The sequence below is a fragment of the Pteropus medius genome, unplaced genomic scaffold (assembly GCF_902729225.1).
Source record: "Pteropus medius unplaced genomic scaffold, Ma_sr-lr_union100, whole genome shotgun sequence".
NCBI classification, from domain to species: domain Eukaryota; kingdom Metazoa; phylum Chordata; class Mammalia; order Chiroptera; family Pteropodidae; genus Pteropus; species Pteropus medius.
The window spans coordinates 4,325,686-4,346,343 of record NW_024340692.1 but is presented as its reverse complement, the minus strand read 5'-3'; the positions used below and the strand labels follow the sequence as shown (position 1 = coordinate 4,346,343).

The 20,658-nt window shown below is 33.3% G+C and overlaps 1 protein-coding gene across 9 annotated transcripts in view; it reads left to right on the top strand.

Annotated features, from left to right (window-relative positions):
• The window catches only part of CCDC171 (coiled-coil domain containing 171), a 265,767-nt gene that overhangs the window by 59,455 nt on the left and 185,654 nt on the right, over positions 1-20,658 (top strand). For all 9 annotated transcript variants that reach the window (XM_039873836.1, XM_039873897.1, XM_039874057.1 and 6 more), the window contains one exon: positions 4,864-5,002. In XM_039873836.1, coding sequence (XP_039729770.1) covers positions 4,864-5,002 — 139 coding nt within the window. The remainder of the gene's footprint in view (positions 1-4,863; positions 5,003-20,658) is intronic.

Sequence of the window (20,658 nt, the reverse complement as noted above, 5' to 3'; positions counted from 1 at the left end):
CAGCTAGTAAGTGGCAAAGTCAGGATCTTTCTGACTCCTACTGATTTTAACCTTTTTCAGTTCAAAAGCTGTTCATTTAGAACATTCTGTGCAATGCTTTAAGAAGTTTATAATTTTTAAATGTTTCCAAAAAGAAGTCACTAGTAGACATTTTAAACCATTTCCCCCTATTTCCCCACCACTGGTATGTGACATGGTAATAGGTTGGTAATTAGTTATATATTTATTTTTAATGTTTGTTTTTATTTATGACAAATTGATCATGGTTTGCCATTTACAGTAGTAATATAAAGATTCCTTTTAAAAATCTTCATTTAACTTAAGTGAGTTAAAGAAGACTATTATTTAAACTGATTATTACGAGTGTGGCAAAAGTCATAAAGATGGCACTTGGAAGACAAAAGTTTGAAAAAATTTATAACTTTTTAACTATATTACCTTTATTAGTAATGCTTATAATATTTTCAATTTCCTTGCTTCCTCTAGGATGACTTAAATGACATTCTGTGAATGTTATTCTAAGGTCTTCCTTTATTACCTTTGAACCGTTGCCTGAGTCTGCACATTTACATATAAATATGTTTCAAAGACCCTTATATAGAATGTTGCTTTGATTAGAACCTACAACTGAAACAGTACGAAGTCAGATCATACTTGCAGCAGTTAAAGCTTTCCAATAGTGAAAGGCTTCTTTGGGGAACTAGTGAGCTGCTTGCCTTGGGAAGTTCAGAAGAGAGGGCGGATGATTCTCTGTCATGGATATTGAAGAAGAGAGTCCTGCCGAGACTGGACTAGAGAAATCTTAAGATACTTGCTAACAATTAATTAAGCTCTAAGATTTTAACCCATGTACTTTTCTAATTGGATTCCAGAGCAATTTTTATTTTGTTTTGTTTTGCTGTTATTTGTGTTTTTGTGCTTAAAAAATTTTACTTGAATTTTGTATTCCCATAAGCACCAACTAACAGTTCTAAATATAGTAGCAAACTTGTATGTAGTCTAAAAGTAAAAAACTGTTAAGCTCATGAAAAATAGCAGTTTTGTGCTCATGGCTCTCTACCACCAGTTTCTACTCCTTCGAGACCATTTTTAATTCTTATTGCTGTTTCTTCATTTAACTTCATATTTCTGAATAACATTCATATTCTACCATCGTTTTTCATTCTCCACCTTTGATATTATTTATCTATTTATCTCCATTGTACCTTTCTTCCACACACTTACTCATTCCCTCCTCCCATCTTTTAATAGGGTTTTATTTTGGGGTATTTTTTTTTCTACAACTTTTTTTGGGTAGCTCATCTTTGTTTTTCATTATAGCCCATGTTATTATATTCTGTTTTGTGTGTTGTCTGTCTTCTTATGTGGAGAGGAACTTTGTTTTACTCATTGCTGTCTCCAAATGCCTAGAATAGTGCCTAGAACATAAGAACTGTTAAATAATGATTTGCTGAATCATCAAATAAATGAATAGTTAATAATTACCTCATTTTAAATTGGATTAGTTTATGTACGCCAATCACTGTTATTCTTTTTTTTAAATTTATTAATTTTAATTAGTTTCAAGTATACAGTACATTGGTTACACATCTATATAGTTCATAAAACAATCCCCCTCACTTGTTCCCTTCCTCCCCTGACCCTCCATGTAGCCAACATATTAATGCTAACTGCATTCCCTATGTTGTGCTCCCCATCCCCGAGACCATCCATCAGCTACTAATTTGTACTTCTTCAACCCTTCACTCCATTCTCCCAGACCCCGCAAACCCCCTCCCCTCTGTCCGTCACCAAATTGTCCACTATATTTATGAGTCTGTTTTTGATTAATTTGTTCTCTTTATGCCTTAGATTCTGCATATAAGTCAAATCATATAGTGTTTATCTTTCTCTGTCTCACTTAAATACCTTCTAGGTTCATCAAAGTAATATCTTTTTCCATCCTCTTCCTTTTAGTCTGTGTGTGTCTTTTAATCTGAAGTAAGTCTTGTATTTTTTCTTAAAGAAGTCCCTCCAACATTTCCTGTAATACTGGCTTGGCAGTAATAAATTCCTTGAGGTTATTTTTGTCTGGGAACCTCTTTATCTTTCCTTCAACTCTAACTGATAGCTTTGCTGGATAAAGTATCCTTGGTTGTAGATCCTGGGTCTTCATCCTGTCTAATATTTTTTCCCAAGCCCTTCTGTTCTGCATAGTTTCTTTTGAGAAATCAGCTGCCAGTCTTATGGGTGTTCCCTTATAAGTAACTATCTGTTTTTCTCTTGCTGCTTTTAATATTCTTTCTTTGTATTTAACCTTTGACATTTTAATTATGATGTGTCTTGGTGTAGGCCTCTTTGGATCCCTGAGGTTTGGAATTCTCTGAGCTTCCTGGGGTTTTATGTTTATTTCCTTCACCAGGTTAGGGAAGTTTTCCATCATTATTTCTTCAAACAGCTGTTAAACATCTTGATTTTTTTCAGTTACGCCAATCAGACAGATATTTGGACCTTTAATAGTGTCCCATATGCTCCTTAAATTATTTTTATAGTCTCGGCATCTTATCTCTTGCTATTCTGATTGCATGTTCTTGGCTTTCCCGTCCTCTAGATAGGGCATTTGATCTTTTTCTTTATTCACCTCGTTTATTCCTTTGTTTATTCCATTTAATATACTTCTCATCTCAGATAACGTGATCTTCATTTCAGGCTGGTTCCTTTTTATAATTTCCATTTCTGTTTTTATGTTTTTTATCTCTTTGTTGAAGTTCTCACTGAATTTATCTCTACTTCCCAAAAGTTCACTGAGCATCTTTATAACCAGTGTTTTGAACTCTGCATCTGTTAGATTATTTGACCCCATTATATCTGGATCTCTGTTCTCTTCTCTCACATGGTCTCCACTTCTTTGTCTTCTCGTTTTGGCTGCCTTTCCATGTCTGTTTCTATGTACTAAGCAAAGCTCCTAAGTCTCCTGGTCTTACTAGTGTGGATTTGTGAAGTAGGTGGCCAGTGGCACAGTCCTGAGAGGGGTTCAGCTGCAGGCCAAATTTAGCCCAAGCATCTACCCCTCTGGGGCCACCTGTTAAGATTCAGTGAGCAATCCACAAATGCTGTGCTTATAGTTACCTCAAAAGACCACACCAGACACCGAGGCCAGCTGCCTCCAGTGTGAGTCTAGGTGCTGCTCAGCAGGGAGCACCTGACTCGCTGATGATATACCTGGATGTGGCTTGGGTGGTGCTCAGCAAGGAGTGCCTGACTCGCTGAGGATATACCTGGATGTGGCTTGGGGGGAGGCAGGGTTTCAGGGAATCCTCTGGGCAGAGGGACCTCTGTTATCTAGTTTGATGACATCATGCTATGGTGGTGCTGTTTCCGGCACACTGGTATGTGGGAGGGCTCAACAGGGAACAATAGATACTTTCTGGCGCTTCTGCACAGAGCGAGTCTCCCTTTGGCTCTCACACCAACAATGTCTCCCTGTAAGTCTCTGGTGCCTGCTGCATGCAGCCAAATCGGCACTGGTGCTCAGAAAGAGCAGGTCTGTCACCGTGAAAATCCACTTGCGGACGCTGCCCCTTTAAGAGAAGTCTGCCATTGCCGCTGCCTCCATCTCAGCTGATGGAGACCAGGCAGCCCTGGTCCTCGCCCCATCTTACCTTCTGCCATTGCAGGGTGATTTCTTAGATTTCTCTCTAGTTGTATGGCTTGTTCCTCTAGATCCCAGGCGATTTTTCCTTGCTGCTGCTCTTTGTTTCCATCACAACTTTGATTTGGTCGCCAGAGGGATGAACAGAGCCTCTATCATCTACGCCATTTTTTTCCTTCTCACTAAGTTATTCTTAAACGCTCTAACAGAACTGAAAATCTCACCTTGTGTTTTTACACTTCAGATTTTATCTTATTTAAGTTTTCTCAGAGAAAACTTAGACTACTGGACTCCTCACTCTACCTTTTCCATTCTTGATGAGTTGTTTTTTAGGCTCCCTTTTCACAGTCATCCTGGGGTTTTCCTTCACCATCATCCTTGGAATTCCTTCTGCTTCTCTTCTATGTTGGATCTCTTGTTGCTGATTTTGTGTCTTTTTCCTCGTTTGATTTACTTTCTTGCAAAATAGCTTCTTGAGAAATTATACAACAGAGGAAAAACTTGAAAACTTGCATTCTGAAAATGTCTTTTTTTTTGATATTTACCTTCTTTCATAGTTCAGTTGGCTATTCATTCAGTTCAAGTGTCAAGAATTCTGAAGTCATTTGGTGGATTATCTATAGCAAATTTGAAACTAGAATACTTCCAAGCTACCTTTTATCGGATGTCCATGCAAGAATGTAAATACAATTTAATGCCAGCCTGAGCGAAATTTAAATAGGGAGGAAGATCTTTTGAAGAGAAATTCATGTGTTTTCACAGTGAATATGAATGATTTTGATTATTCTTGCTTTTGGATTTTCCATGCTACCACATCAGTTCCATTTGTATAGACATTCAGGAATAAAGCATTTATTCTGTTTCTTATGTTATACTTTAACTTGTAAATTGTTTGATAGGTCTGTTTTGTGTCTTGAGGCAGTTTCTGAACTAATTGAACTGTGGTGGGTGGGTTTTGTTCATCAAAAACAATGATGAGGCCAAATCAACACAGTGTATCTTGCTTATAACATTGGGCAGAGTACAAATATCTGCTAACAAGGGAGGATTGTTCATTTAGAGTCTTTCATTTAAGAATGGCAATCCTTTTTATTTGAAAAAATGGGGTTACTTGTAAATGCCTATTGGCTTGAAATCATATTATATAGTACATCTGCCACTTGTCTTAAAGGTGTATAATAGGACTTGATAAAAGCATATTTGAAAAACTCATTCTGACACTAACTTTTCAGATTAGAAAGAGAGTATTTCTCCAAAAACAAGAAACTAAATGAAGAGATTGAAGAGCAGAAGAAAGTAATTATAGACCTTTCAAAGAGACTCCAGTATAATGAAAAAAGTTGCAGTGAATTACAGGAAGAACTTGTAATGGTAAGGATAAAAAAGAAAACCCTATGGCAATTATTTTATTGGGTCAAATTTGATGTTTAACAAGTTTTTTCCTCACAACATGCCACGAGATAGCAGTATGAAAGTAATTTTAGTGACATTGTTATAAAATTTCAAAACTGGAGATGCTGATTACAGCTAAGACGTATATAATAAAACATTTTTTTTGGAATAATTGGGAAAACTAATTGAATTAGTGAAAACTCTGAACATTGTAGAATGTTTCAAATTTTATTCAGTGGTTTTTACTTATCTCTTTATTTTAAGGTGCATAAAACATCATTACCTAGGTGGATGAGGGATCAGGATTTATAATTAATAGATTTAATGATTTCAAAGACTCTTTTTTGTAACAATTTTATACCTGATCGCTTTGTCCCCCACTCCCCAATAATCTAGCTTTCACGTCATCACCAAACTCATCTTTCTAAATATTGATCTGTTTTTGTTACCCTTTATTCAAAAAACGATCAAGGTCTCCCTCTTGCTTTCAGAGTGAAGTCCATCTTCTTGTCTAAGGCCCTTTCCTTGGGCTCCATGTTAACTTTTCCAGCTTCTTCTTTTGCCATTTCTTTGCCTCAGCCATATGAGAGTACTCTTGGCTTCCTAAACATGTTATATATATCGTATCATCTTGCTTTTATTAAGGCTGTTCATTTTTTTTGACCCACATTGACTAAAACGCTCCTTCTCTTCTTTTCCATTAGCAAATACCTATATATCCTGTAACATCTCTCTCTGATACCTTGCGGTCTGTGAAGCTTTCCATGATTCCATCTTTCCCTATTTTATCATTCACCTAAAGTCAGAATTCTTCCCCTTCCCCACTTTGTGTTTCTTTAGTACTTAGTTTAGCATCTTCATCATAGCACTCACCAAACTCTGATGTGTATTATTGGACCCAAATGATGGTGAATGCATTGAGGTTAACTTAATTCATTTTACATACCAAGATTCTGCTATAGTACTTGCCTCAAGAGACATTTATTTGGTGGATTTATTTGATTGGTGCAGCATACTCCTACTCTGCAATTTTCTGTGAACCGTAACAGGGAGGACATAAAGTATATAGTAATACCCTATTTTCTCTTTGTCTCATTCCCCACATACATACCTTTCTCAGAGACTTGGCTACTTGACTTTCAATTAAGTTCTACAACTCGTTATCAGTTACTGAGGGAAATTAGTATTTTTCCTCCTTGTTAAAAAAGGTGGAAACTCCAGATTATACTAAGAAGTGGTAGCCAGATCAGTGCTGCCCAGATAGAAAGGTAATGATGGGATAAAATGGCAGCTCTTTCTCATTTTCAAATGATCCAATATTATATACAGTCTTCACTCAACTCAAGATATTCAATGTGTTTTGACTCAGGGATTAAATAGTTACTTGCTGTGTGGTTTAATTTATTGTTTGAATTCTTGGGATGTGAGGTTTTAGAAAGTTTAGAGCTCTCTGTGTAGCATGTACTCTTGATGTGTGTTCACTGTTATGTGCTACCCTAAATTTCATGAGTTATCCTACCTTTTAACTCTTGGTTCAGGAAGGTGAATTAGTGGTGGAGAAAAGCACATCAGAGTCATTTAGCTGAGTCTTGGATTTGGTCTGCTTGCTTATTAGATACTGTACTCAATAGTTTGGAAAGTGAGCCAGAGTTATAACTGAGAATGCAACAGCTAAAGACAGAGTCACTAGTATAAATAATATAAATTGCATGCATCTTCCTAATTCTGGCCTTCTGGCACTCCACTGACTAGATACAAAATAAAAAAAGACTGGCTTAATTCACCACTGAGGATATGGTTGCTTTGTGATTAAAAAATTTTACTTGGTGCCAACAAGTTTTTATTTTTTAACTTTTCCAATTTGGTGAATGGTCTGAAATAAGGCAAGCTACCTCTCACTAGCAACCTCCTTTTGTTTGTTTGGGCCTTTGGCACTCATTCTGTACAACACTGTTGTTTTGATCATAGTGCTGAAGATTATAGATTGTTTCTTCAAAGCTTGATGCATTACTAAAAGGAGTTGCAGATCTGTGAATAGTTCTTTGCTGAGGAGCTAATGGGATGTTCAGAAAACTTATTCAGGTTGTAGCCTAAGTGATTAACAGTGTATATGGTTCAACCTAACTATTTATTCCTCTCTTTTTTTTTCATTTCTCTTAAGCCCCAAGCTTTATGTCTTATTTTCTTCCATCTTTCTGTTTTCTTTTCTTTATTTTCCTTCATTATTACTAGCTTTCTCTTTTAACTGGTTCTGTTTTGTGCTTATTAGAATGGTTGCTGTCTATCTTTACGTGATTGTAATATAAAATTTTAAAATTACTTAATGAAAATTAATTTAATGGAAACACTATTAAATAGTATGTTTTTCTTTTTATAAACAATTCATCTATTACTTTGTTAAATACATTTTTCTTGTACATATTCCTTTATTGCTTTTTTTTTTTCAATAGATTATTAGCCTTTGGGGGGGAAGTTTTTAAAAATTTTTCTCTGAAGAGATATCTATCAAATTAAAAATTTTAAACCATAAAAAGCGGAGTTTTTCTAGTTCTGTATCCTCAGTCTGGATGTTATTTTTGCTTTGAATTCATAATTGTTTTTGACTGAAGAGAAAATGACTTAAGGGGAAGCTTTTATCTTTTGCTTTTGGAAATGAAACTTTATGTTAATGACATTTCATGATTCTATATAACCTACTGCGTCTTTCCCACAGTTATATTTCTTTTGAACATAGTACTTTGAGTATTTTATAGACTATAGATGGGAAGCATACATTACCTACAGGTAATTTTTCTCTCCCTTTGAGGTAACAGCTTGTTTTCTAGTTTAGGTCATGTTCATGGCCATTATTCAAGTCTTGGTTTTTATTTCTTTGTAGCATTGCAAGAGAAAATTAAAGCCACTTTTCTCCATAGGTTTACTAGTGAGATAAGGGTGTTATTAATAATATACAAAGACTTGAGGAAGTTTTGAGACTTAAAAGTAACAGTTGTATGACGCAGTGCAGTATATTATTGTTTTTTAGACTTGGAAGAGGCCTTAGAGATCATCTTGGTCAGAATACACAAAGTGTTAATAAACTAGTTGGAAAGTGATAGCTCCACTGTGTAAAGAGATGTAAATACAACTACCATTTATATTTTGGAAAAGTCAAAAATATAAATCCTGCCAACTTTTATTGTACTTTTATATTAATAAAATTCCTCCTATTCAACATACGGGTTTAAAATATATGATTAGTAAATGAATAGTGTAGTATCTTTAATGTCATAGAATTAATGGAATTTCAACATTGGACATCTAAGGATTTAACAAGATTAGTTTCATATTCTGTGTTATACACTATTGAATTTGACTTTACAAAGTTTTGATTAAAATTGAACCATTAATTTCCAAATCTGTGAATTTAACAATGATTTAATTAACTATTAAATAAAACTGAGTTTCTAGTGTAAGCTGCTTAGCGATCATACTTATTAAAGCCCATCAGAGGCCTAACAGATTCAGTCATGTCTTTTAGTCTTTACTGTGAGTTTTTATATCTGCTTCTCTCCAAGCTGGGGAGCTATCATTTTCAAATTGGTATTATTAGAACTTGCTTTGTGCTTTCTACAATGAAATTTTTTTAAGTCCATCATTTCTTGAGATTTGTTTTTCTGCCACTCAGTAATATTTAGTTACAGCTCTAGGAGAGACCATATATTGGAAAGGGAATTCTGGTTCTCATGAGGTTTTGCTCAAAGAATATTTTATTCTCTAAAGAACTTGTGATTGAAAATGGTCAAGTGTATATTTTTTCTCTATACTTCAGAGGCTTGGCTGCTTATATATAATAATGATTGCCAACATTAGATAGGATTTTGGATTATTATGCTTTGTGGTAAAGTTAGTGTTTCTTGATAATATTTTGCTTCAAATGATCTATTAGGTTTGCTTTAGAAGGACATATTTTTTAGTTTGAAGGAGGCATTCAAAACTAATGGGCTAAAAATATTCTGAATTTTACAAAAAAAATGTTGATTCCTGTTTTTCACCCAGAATAGTAGTAATATTTATATATGAGCATTGTTTTTGATAATATGAACATTACTTTCTGTTTCTCTTAGTGGCCCTTAAACATTTATATTATTAAACTAAATACTAAGTTTCTAAGTGTGTAGTATTTATTGAATGTGTGTGTGTATGTGTTTGTATTTGTATATTAAAATGTTATATGGCTGTCTTCCTAAATTTATAATGTGGGCATAAAGCTTTTTGAAATTTATTCTTATATAAATTATTAAGTTTTGAAAATCCAAACCTAATTTTTGACCTGTGAAAAAGTAAACTGGTAGTGTGTGTGTGTGTGTGTGTGTGTGTGTGTGTGTGTGTGAGAGAGAGAGAGAGAGAGAGAGAGAGAGAGAGAGAAAGATGTTAAAGCCTACAGTCAGATTGGAAGGTAGCATCTACTGAAAAATAAACTAATTGTAAAGCTACATTAAGGAGGGTGACATTTCATCATATGAAATAAATAATTGGGATCATAGAATATGCTTATATTCATGGAAGCAATGTAGACAAGCAAGAAGGAAAGAAATAGTAAATTGTTTTATGAAGAGATATTAGCTATCATTAATATGCTCAATGAAATGCTGCAGGTAGTGATGGTTATGAAACCTAACCAGATCGAATTCAGTTCAGCTGATCAAGTTCTCCTTGAGTCCTTAAAGATGCACTGGGTATGTAACCGTAACTAGGTGGAAGATATGTTGAAAAGGTGAGAGCTATGGAGCAAAAGAATGTGATGTTTATTATAGGTTCTGATGCTCCCGTTTTTACATAGAATTCCTTCCTAATGACTTAATATTCAAATTAAAAATTAAAAAACTAGAGTTAAAAAATGTTCAGAACTGTTTCAAAAGTTCAACCTGTCTTTTCAATACTAATTTCATTAAAAAACACCTTAGTAACTTCTACGGATGTATAGAATTATGATATTTGTTTAGTCAACAATTTAACGTTTAACCAAAACTTAGTTTTATGTCACATGGTAAAACATGTTGATCAAAAATTAGAAAGTTAGTATTTTATTCTTCACACTTTGTTTTTAACCCAAGGTTTTTCTTTATTTAGCCAATAGATTGTTTTCATTTTAGAATTTTTTGCTCATCAAAAGGCTGTTAAGAAAACTAAAAGCTTTGGGAACAAAATTTAAATATGTATAATCTACACTTAAAAAACTCTGTAAACACTTTTGTAATATGAGTGAAGAATGGAAATTTCATTTATAAAACTAAAACAATTTATTAGGAAAAAAATTTGTCAATTGTAAAAGGAGAACAATTTTTATGGTTTTTAGCTGGTTCATAAACATAACTATTAAATATAAATAAAATTTTTGTTGGCTATATTATGACTCTTAGCCAGTTATCTTGCAGAAAATTATAATGTACTAGTTATAAATGTAATAGCAACTTTCAGGTGTAGTTAACTCTTCTTAAGCCTTGTCATTGATCAAATCTCTACTTTAGTCTTTGAAAAATTTTATGCTAGTCAGTGTTTCCTGGCTAATTTGACATTAAATTTGATTTTAAACTGTAATGGTGTTGAAATTTTAGCTTATATTTTAGTTAGGAATGAGCCCTGTACTTGGAAGAGGAGAATTGTTGTTGAACTAGAAATTTAATTGCACCTTCATATTGAGCAGACTCCAAGTATGCAATTTGTCTGACTTTCTCCATTTATTATTATTTTTTCAACAAGTATTTATTATTCATTAAGGCATGATTCAGGATCCCAGGGTGGAATGTACCCAGGTCCCCCTTCACCTCCCTCAGAGAAGGATGGAGGACAGAGGACAGGTGGGTGGAGCCAGTTCAGATCTTCCCAGGAAACATGCCTTCTGCCTTGTAGTCATCCCAGGCTGACACTCAGGATATGGGGCAGAGGGACTTGTGTACATGCCAGTACCATTTGCACACAGAGACATCACCTCATTTAGTGGTAATTGCCTTCTCAGAGTGGTGGAAGTCCAGGTAGTTCTGCCAACAGTTCCTGGTCTGGTTCTGGTTGGGGAAGTGGCTGTCAAAAGAGACAGTCTGGTCTCGATGACTTCTGCCACACTGCTGTCTCCTAAAAACGCCCTTGAAGCAGCTCGCAGCTCAATGTATATTTATATTTTCTGTAAATTTTTATCTCTGATATTGATGAGATCTTTGCCTCAGTCAGCATGGTATAATAAAAAGAACATTATTTTTGGGGACAAATTGATCTGGATTTTAATCTCAGTCCTATCTTATAATTGTTATGTGACCCCTAGTGATATTGTCCTTCTAAATCTGTTTGCTCATTTGTAAAATGGTTCTAATTTGCAGGATTTTTGATGTGCATTAAAGATAATATATATCGAAATAACAGAGGGTGTGTGTGTGTACGCATGTGCACATATAACTTGTGAATATAATGCTGGAGTTTCTCTGGAAAGATTATTAAATCATAACACTAGGAAAATACTCAATAATAAGGCCTCAAAAAAATTAAACTTTTAGGATATTAAAATATATTGTAGGGAAGAACTTCTGGGTTAATGGAGTAAGGAGCTTGGTGAATCTTCTGCCTAGCAAAACAACTGGTGAAAAATTTTTTAAAAATTGTGTTATGTTGTGGAAATTGTCCTAAGGGCAAAGGGGAAACTTTCATTCAAGAAAAATTTACTAATTGTTAAAATTAAAAATGTTAGTGCTCCAAAGGAAACTATCAGAAAAATGAAAAGACAACTCATAGAATGGGAAAAAATATTTGCAGATCATATATATGATAAATAAGTTTTATCTAGAATATATAAAGAACTCTTATAAATCAACAATAAAAAGTCAAAAACCCAATTGAAAAATGGACAAAAGATCTGAACAGACTTCTCCAAAGAAAACATACAAATGGCCAGTAAAACATGAAAAAATGCTCAATATCATTCATCATCAAAAAATTGCAAATCAGAACCATAATGGCATATTTTGTCATACACACTAGGATGAATATAATAAAAAAGATAGGTAATAACAATTGCTAGCAAGGATGTAGAGAAATTGGAATCCTCATATACTGCTGTTGGGAATGTAAAATGATGCTGCCACTATGGAAAACTATGGAAGTTCCTCAAAATGTTAAAATTGGAGTTACCATATGACCTAGCAGTTTACTCCTAGGCATATACCCAAGAGAAATGAAAATATACATCCACTCAAAAACTTGTATATAAATATTTATAACATTTTTTATAACAGCAAAAATGTTGAAATAACCCAAATGTCTGTCCATCAACTGTTGGATGTATAAAAGTTGATGTATCCATACAATGGAATATTATTCAGGCATAACAAGAAATGAAGTACTGATCAGAGGTAAAATACGAATGAATTTCAAAAATATTAAGCTAAGTGAAAGAAGCCAGAAACAAAGGGTCACATAATATGTGATTTCGTTTATATGAAATATCCAGAAAAGTTAAATCTGTAGAGATAGAAAGTTGACCTCTAGGGCTGGAGGAGTTGGGAGAGAATGGGGAGTGACTGTTAATGGGTGTGAGGTTTCTTTTGGGGTGATGAAAGTGTTCTAAAATTATGGTTATAGAAATGAATACAAATATACTGAAAACTGTTGAATTATATACTTTAAATAGTTGAATTGTATGTTATGTAAATTATCAAGCTGCTAAAAAGAAGAAAATCTAACAAATTTCAAGAAAAATAATGAGTCTGTAGCATTTGAGTGACGGGCGTTCTATAACCCCTCTTCCACCTCTGCTTCATGTTACAGAAACTCTGCTCTGGGCAGATGCAGCCAAGAAGAGGGGCCTTTTCTTTCTCTCTAGCTTCCCAGCAAGGCTATGATTTCATCCTGGGAGGGCAGATTGCTGAATTTCTCTTTCTTTAGAGCCCTGTGTTGCAGCAACTCTATTCTAGGCAGGCTGAGAGCTCTGGAGAAGAGTAACAGTATTCAGAATTGCTGCAATACTTTCTAGTCATCAATGAAAAATTACAAAATATGTGAAGAAATAGGAAAGTTCTCATGACCCATACACAAAATAAAACAAGAATCTTATATTCAGAAAGATTATCTTTGAAAAAAGGAAAGCAAAATAAATTCATTCCCAGATAGATAAAAACTGTTGCTAGCAGAACTGCCTTACAAGATATACTAAAGGAAGTCTTTCAGGCTGAAAGTATGTGATACTATACAGTAATTTTAATCTACATACACACAACACAAAGAACAATGATAAAGGTAATTATGTAGGTGTTTCCAAAAGTTGATATAACTACATATTTCTACTTTCTTCTCTTGACTGATTGAAAAAGCACATGAATGAAACTAATTATATTATTGCATTCTTGGGCTTGTAATAAATAGAAACACAGTATATTTGACAATAACTGGACAAATGATGTGGGTGGGAACAAAGCTGTATTGTGGTAAGAAAATGACACTAGATGGTAGCTCTAATCCACAGGAAGAAGTGAAAAGAACTAATTTAACAAATTCTATAACTATGTACTTGTTTTCCTTTTCTCAGGCTTTTTAAAAGACAAGATGATATAAAGTAATTATAACAATATATTGTTGGATTTGTAACATATATAGAAATAACATGTATAACAATAGCACAGAAAATGGGAGAGGGAGTAGCACTGTATAGGAATGAGGTTTCTATATAACATTGTAATTAATTTAGTATAAATCCGAAGTAGAGTTTGATAAATTAAGATGTATATTGTAAGTTCTAGAGAAACCACTAAAAGAAAACTAAAATACTATTAAGCAATTATTAAATGAATTAAAATATTACACTAGAAAATATTCATCTAATGCAAAAGAAAGCAATAAGGGAGGGATAGAGAAACAAAAGGAATGAGACAAAAAAACAAGAATCAGAATGGCAGAAGGAAATCCAACCATATCAATAATGTCTTAAGTAATCAAAAGGCAGAGACTGTCAGATTGGATTTTTAAAAAAAGATCTAACCATCTGCTATAGGAGACACACTTGATATTAAAAAATAAAAGTAAATTGGAAGAAAAAGGATGAAAAAGATATACCATGTACATGACAAAAAGAACTAGAGTGGATCTAATAATAAAAGACTTTAGAACAAAAATGTTACTAGAGATAAAGAGGAACATCTCATGATGATAAAAGGGTTAATCCACCAGGAATATCAAATAATATAAACATATATGCATCTAACAACAGAACCCAATATACCTGGAACAAAAACTGAGAGAATTGAAGAAAGAAATAGACAATAATATTTGGGGACTTCTATACCCCACTTTCAATAATGGGCAGAACAATTTGGAAGAGCAGCAAATAAAAGAAGACTTGAACAATGCTATAAACAAACTAGACCTAACAGACATCTATAGAACACCCGACTCATCAGCAACAGAGTATGCATTCTTCCCAATTCAATAGGGAAAGAATATTATTTTTCAACAATTGCGTTGAAGGAACTTGGTATCCACTTGCACATAAATAATCTCATAGGTAGAGCATATGGGAGAACATAAAACAAGTTTTAAAAACTTAAAAAAAGGATTGAAATCATATGTTGTATGTTCTCTGACCACAATGGAGTTAAATCAATAACAGGAGGAAAATGGGGAAAATTCACAAATATGTGGAAACTAAATACTTTCTTAAATAATCAGTGGGTCAAAAAAGAAATAAGGGATTAGAAAACACTTTGGGAAGAATGAAAATTAAAACAACACACCAAACCTATGGGATGAAGCTAACACAGTGTTTAAGAGGAAAATTTAGAGCTATAGTTACTTATATTAAAAAAAAAATTCCTCAAATTAATAACCTAATCTCCAACCTTAAGGGACTAGAAAAAGTACAGCAAACTAAACCAAAAACAATTGGAAGAAAGGAAACAATACAGAATAAGAATAATGATACAAAATAATAGAGAAAATCAATGAAAACAAAAGTTAATTCTTTGAAAAGATAACTAAATTGATAACATTTATCTAGACTGACCAAGGAAAAAAGAAGAGACTCAAATTATTACAATCATAAATAAAAGAAGGGGCACAACTTTTGACCTTACAAAAATAAAAAGAATTATAAGAGAATACTGTGAACAACTATATATGCTAACAAATTAGATAATTTAGATGAAATGGACACATTTCTAGAAAGAAACAAAGTACCAAAAATGGTAAAAAAGAAATAGACAATCTTGATAGGCCTATAACATGTAAAGAGATTGACTTCCTAATCAAACAGCTTCTCGCAAAGAAAAGACTAGGTCCAGATGACTTCACTGGTGAAGTCTTAATGCCAATTTTTCACAGATACTTTTAAAAAACAGAGGAAGGCAACCCTTCCCATCTCAATAAAACAATAAAAAGAATCTATTTTGGAAAGGAAGAAGTAAACTATATTTACAGATGATATGATTTTGTATATTAAAAATACTAAAGAATACACACACCACTATTAGAACTAGTAAATGAGTTTAGCAAGGTTGCAGGATTTAATACAAGATCAATACACAGAATCAGTTGTATTTCTGTGTACTAGGAACAAACAATCAAAAAGTGAAATTAAAGAAACAATTTCATTTATAATATCAAAATGAATAAAATAGGAGTAACTACAAAAGAAGTACAAGAATTATATGCTGAAAACTACTAATCATTACTGAAAGAAATTAAACGACCTAAGTAAATGGAAAGACATCCCATGTTCATGGATCATAAGAATTAATACTGTTGCTTGTTAAGATGTTAATACTCTTCAAATTGATATAGATTCAATGCATTCTCTATCAAAATCCCAGCTGCCTTTTTGCAGAAATGGACAAACTGATCTAAAATTCATATGGAAATGGAAGAGATGTAGAATAGCCAAATCTTGAAAAAGAATAAAATTGGAAGAGTAACATTTCCCAATTTTACTCCTCCTACAAAGCTATAGTATATTGGCATAATGATAGACATACAACTCAATGGAAAAGAATTGAAAGTATAGAAACAAACCCTTAAAAATTTAGTTGATTTTTGAAAAGGATGCTAAGTCAATTCAATAGGGAAAGAATATTATTTTTCAACAATTGCGTTGAAGGAACTTGGTATCCACTTGCCAAATAATAAATTTGGACCCATATACAAAAATTAAATGGTTCATAGGCCTAAATATAATAGGTAAAATTCTTAGGCAATAATTTCTTAGGTGCCACACTGAAAAAGCACAAGTGGCAAAAAAATAGTTACTTTGGATTTTTACTAACATTAAAAACTTTTATATGTCAAAGGATACAGTAAAGAAAGTGAAAATACAATCACAAAATGCTATAAAATTTTTGCAAATCGAGTGTCTGATAAAGGACTTGTATCCAGAACATATAAATACCTTTTATGCCACAATAATAAAAAGAGAACTCAATTAAAAAATAGGCTAAAGGTTTAGTAGGCATTTCTTCAAGGAAGACATACAGATGGCTAATAAGCATATAAAAAGATGTACAAAATTAGCAGGATGTGCAAATCAAAACCACAGTGGGATACCTTTTTATACTCATTAGCATGATCATAATAAAAAAAATGGATAGCAACTAGTTTTGGTGATATATGGAGAAATTGGGACCCTCACACATTGTTGGTGGGAATGTAAAATGACTTAGCCCCTGTAGAAAAACATTTCACCGTTTTTCATAAGGTTACACCTAGAGTGCCCATGTAGCACAGCTACATGGGTATATACCATGTTCCACTCCTAGGTATATACCCAGGAGAAATGAAAAGAGACAACCACACAAAATACTGTACATGGATGTTCATTCCAGTATTATTCATAATCCAAAAATTGAAACAACCAAATGTTCATTACTTGATGAATAAATTAATAAAATGTGGCTTAACTGCATGGTGTGATATTATTTGGCAATAAATATAAAGTATTGATGCATACTATAAAATGGATGAATCTCCAAAACGTTTTTCTTTGTGAAAGAAGTTATAAAAAGCCACATACTTTATGATTGCATTTATATGAAGTACCTAGACTAGGAGATGCTATAAAAATATAAATAAAAATGAGAATGGTGGTTGCTTAGAGCTTGAGAGTGGTGATGGGAGAATGGAGAATGACAGCCAATGAATATGGCACATCTTTTAGTGGGGACAACAGTATTCTAAATTTAGATTGTGGTTGTGGTCTTGCAACTCTGTGAATATACTAAAAACATTGAACTGTACACTTCAATTGGGTGAATTGTATGTTATATCAATTATACGTCAGCAAAATTTAAAGAAAATATAAAGTTAGTAGTTTGGTACTGACAAAATATAAAAATTGATGGAACAGCACAGAGTTCAAAATATAGCTATGAATATCTATGGGAATTTAGTATATGATACAGTTGGTATGTGAAAAGGAGAAAACTTCAGGTTTGAGGAAAAACGCACTCCTGTTGTGTCTACACACAACACTACTCTCACAGAACACTTCTATTCACCAGGGGTGTTGGAGATTTTCCCACACCAAGCAAATCTGCCACACCCACAAGAGTCAGTTCTACTTGGAGATAGATAGGGTCGGATGCCTCAGGTTAAGAGTTCAGTCCCACAAGACTGCTCACGCCCTTCAGATGCCAATCACAAGTTCAGGCTGTTATCTGTGCTTCTGACCAACAGGCTATAAATTGGAGGTTTCCACGACCACCTCTTTAAGTTAAATTAATTTGCTAGAGCAGTTCTCAGAATGCAGGAAAAACAGTTTATTTACTAGATTAGTTTTTTGTTTTGTTTTGTTTTGTTTTTAAAAGGAACATACTGGTGGAAGAGACTCATAGTGTAAAATATGTGGGAACAGTTGCTGAGCTTTTGAGCTCTTTCTGGGTGTGCCACCCTCCCCATATCTCCAATTGTCCCCCAACCTGGAATCTCCCAGAACCCAGTCTCTTTGTTTTTTGTTTTTTGTTTTAGGCGAGGCAACCCTTGGTTGACCTCACAGATTGCAAGGACTTTGTCATCTTACAATCCCTTATGTTTTTTTTTTTCTTTTTTACGCCTATAGCGCCTGATCTTCCTAGGTGGTCTCCCATCCAAGTACTAACCAGGCCCGACCCTGCTTAGCTTCTGAGATCAGATGCCTTTTGGGTTTTTATGGAGACTTTTATAGGCACGATTGATTAAATCATTGGCTCTTGGTGATTGATTCAACCTCTAGCCCCTCTTCCCTCTTCTCCTCTAATCACATGGTTGGTTCCCCTGGAAAACAGCCCTTCTCATTAGATTATCTAGGGGCTTTCTAAAAATCACCTCTTTTACATAAACTCAGGTGTGGTTGAAAGGAGTTATGAGTAGCAAAAGATACCCATTTCACCTTTATCACTCTGAAGCTATTTCAGGAACTGGGAATAAAATATAACAGGAATCGCTCTTATGGCTCCTTAAGGGTTTTAGGAGCTATGTGATAGGAATCCTTGATGAAGACCAAATATATATTTCTTATAATAAATCACAGTATCACAGTATGCCAAATCAATGTTTAAAAATAGATTATCCCATAAATACTTTTTCGATAACTGGCTGTACATAAGAGGAAATAATGTAACTAAATCACTGCTATATTGTTTATATCAAACAAATTCTAGATTGATTATAGAGCCATTAAAGAAGATGAAGATCACTGGAGAAAAAAGGAATTAAGTATTTTTTAATTTTGGAGTAAGAAAGTATGAAAAGAAACCTAGAAGTCCCAAAGCAAATTATTGATAAATTTGGTTACTTAAGAATACAATTTTGGTTTTAAGAATATAGTCAGAAAGCAAATGACAAATTGGAGGTAATGATTTGCAACATGTCTGACAAGGGGATTGTGTCTATAATTTAAAAAGAACTGCTATAAATCACTAAGAAAAATATGGTGAGTGTAATATAAAAATGGGCACATGATGTGAAAAGTCAGTTCAGAGAAAAGGAAGTACAGGTGGTTAGTAAACTTATGAAAAGATGCTTAATCTTAATTAAAATTAAAGAAATGAACATTAAAATGATAATGTTTACCATTGGAAAGCTGTTGGGAAATAGATAATATACACTGGTAGGATTCTGGAGAGCAATTTGGTAACAATTGTTTGAAAACAGTTGTACATACTTTTTACCCATGAAATCTATTTCTAGTTTATTAAATAGGTATAATTGAATGTGCATGCAAAGATGTACAAGTACACATACAAAGATGTGTATTGTACTATTGTCACTAATAAAAAATGCAAATAACCTATAAATCTTAGCAGTAGGGAACTGGCTAATTAATGGTACATCTAAATAATGGAGTATTATGCAACTAATGAAATGTAATGTGGAAAGATGTCAGAGATATACTATGAATGGAAAAGTAAGTTGCACAGCAGTATGTGTACTATGATCCTATTTGATTTAAAAATTTTGTCTTTATATACAAAATATGTTATACTTAAAAATTTTATCTATTTAAAATTTATATATATCAATTTCTGTAATTATAAGACAAATGAATGAAACTTACCTGTGAGTATTGAATTACATTCTATTTTTCTCTATTTGATTTTTTTTACCACGAACATAATATAAACTCAAAGAATTTAATATACTATTGAATATTTAATAATTAAAAATAACTTTATAATGTGTTATATAAAATTGGTGCTTTATAAATACTTTGACTGGTGGCCATTGGTAATAATAAATTCTATTTTGACTCTTATTTTTTTAAATAGCTAAAACTTGGTGTTTCTTTTTCTGTAGATACAAACCTTACATTGGGCTGAGTCTGTGCTTTAATAATATCCAGAAATCTCCATCTGGGCCTCTTTGCTCAATTGGTCCTCCTACTGTTTCCAAACACACTAACAAAGTGCATGTATATCTTCTGTAGAAAAGTGTTTTTGTTTGTTACTTGGCTCATTTATTTACCATTTTTCAAAATCTAATTAAGTTTTTAAAAATAGATAATAGGTCACATGATACAAAATTTCTAAGACACAAAGGATTATACAGTGAAAATGAAATCTCTCTTCCCAACCCTTGGCCACTCAGATTCTCTTTCTAGAGGCAGCCATAGTTATTACTATCTTGTGATTCTGTGTAGAGAGCCTCTCCATATTTACAAATGTGCGCACGCGAAGGCACACATGCACACACTTTATATGAATGGTAGCATACTAAACATACTGTTCTCCCTTCTTCCCTCCTCCCAATATTAACTTGTTTAATATTACAGCATTGAAAAGCATGTTACTAATGGTATGCTAATGCAGAAAACTTCAAGTCCAATTTTGTTTGTTTTTATTTGTTTCTTTTTGCATCCCAACTCAGAGGGCTTTCAGTCACACCATCAATCATTTATTTTATAGAACACACTTTTTCCACCCCCTCTCTTGTTTTTAACTCAGCAGTAGTGCTTAGAGATCTTTCCATATTAATACATGAAGAAGAGCTTCCTTCTGTTTAAATTTGTATGAATGAATCCTAATTAAACAGCCTTCTTTTGATAGTATGTACTATAATTTAACTATTTAACTCTTATTTTAGATACTTGATATTATCTAAGTGCTAGGAATACACTGGTGAGGACAAAAAGTATATATACTTTCCTTGTGGAG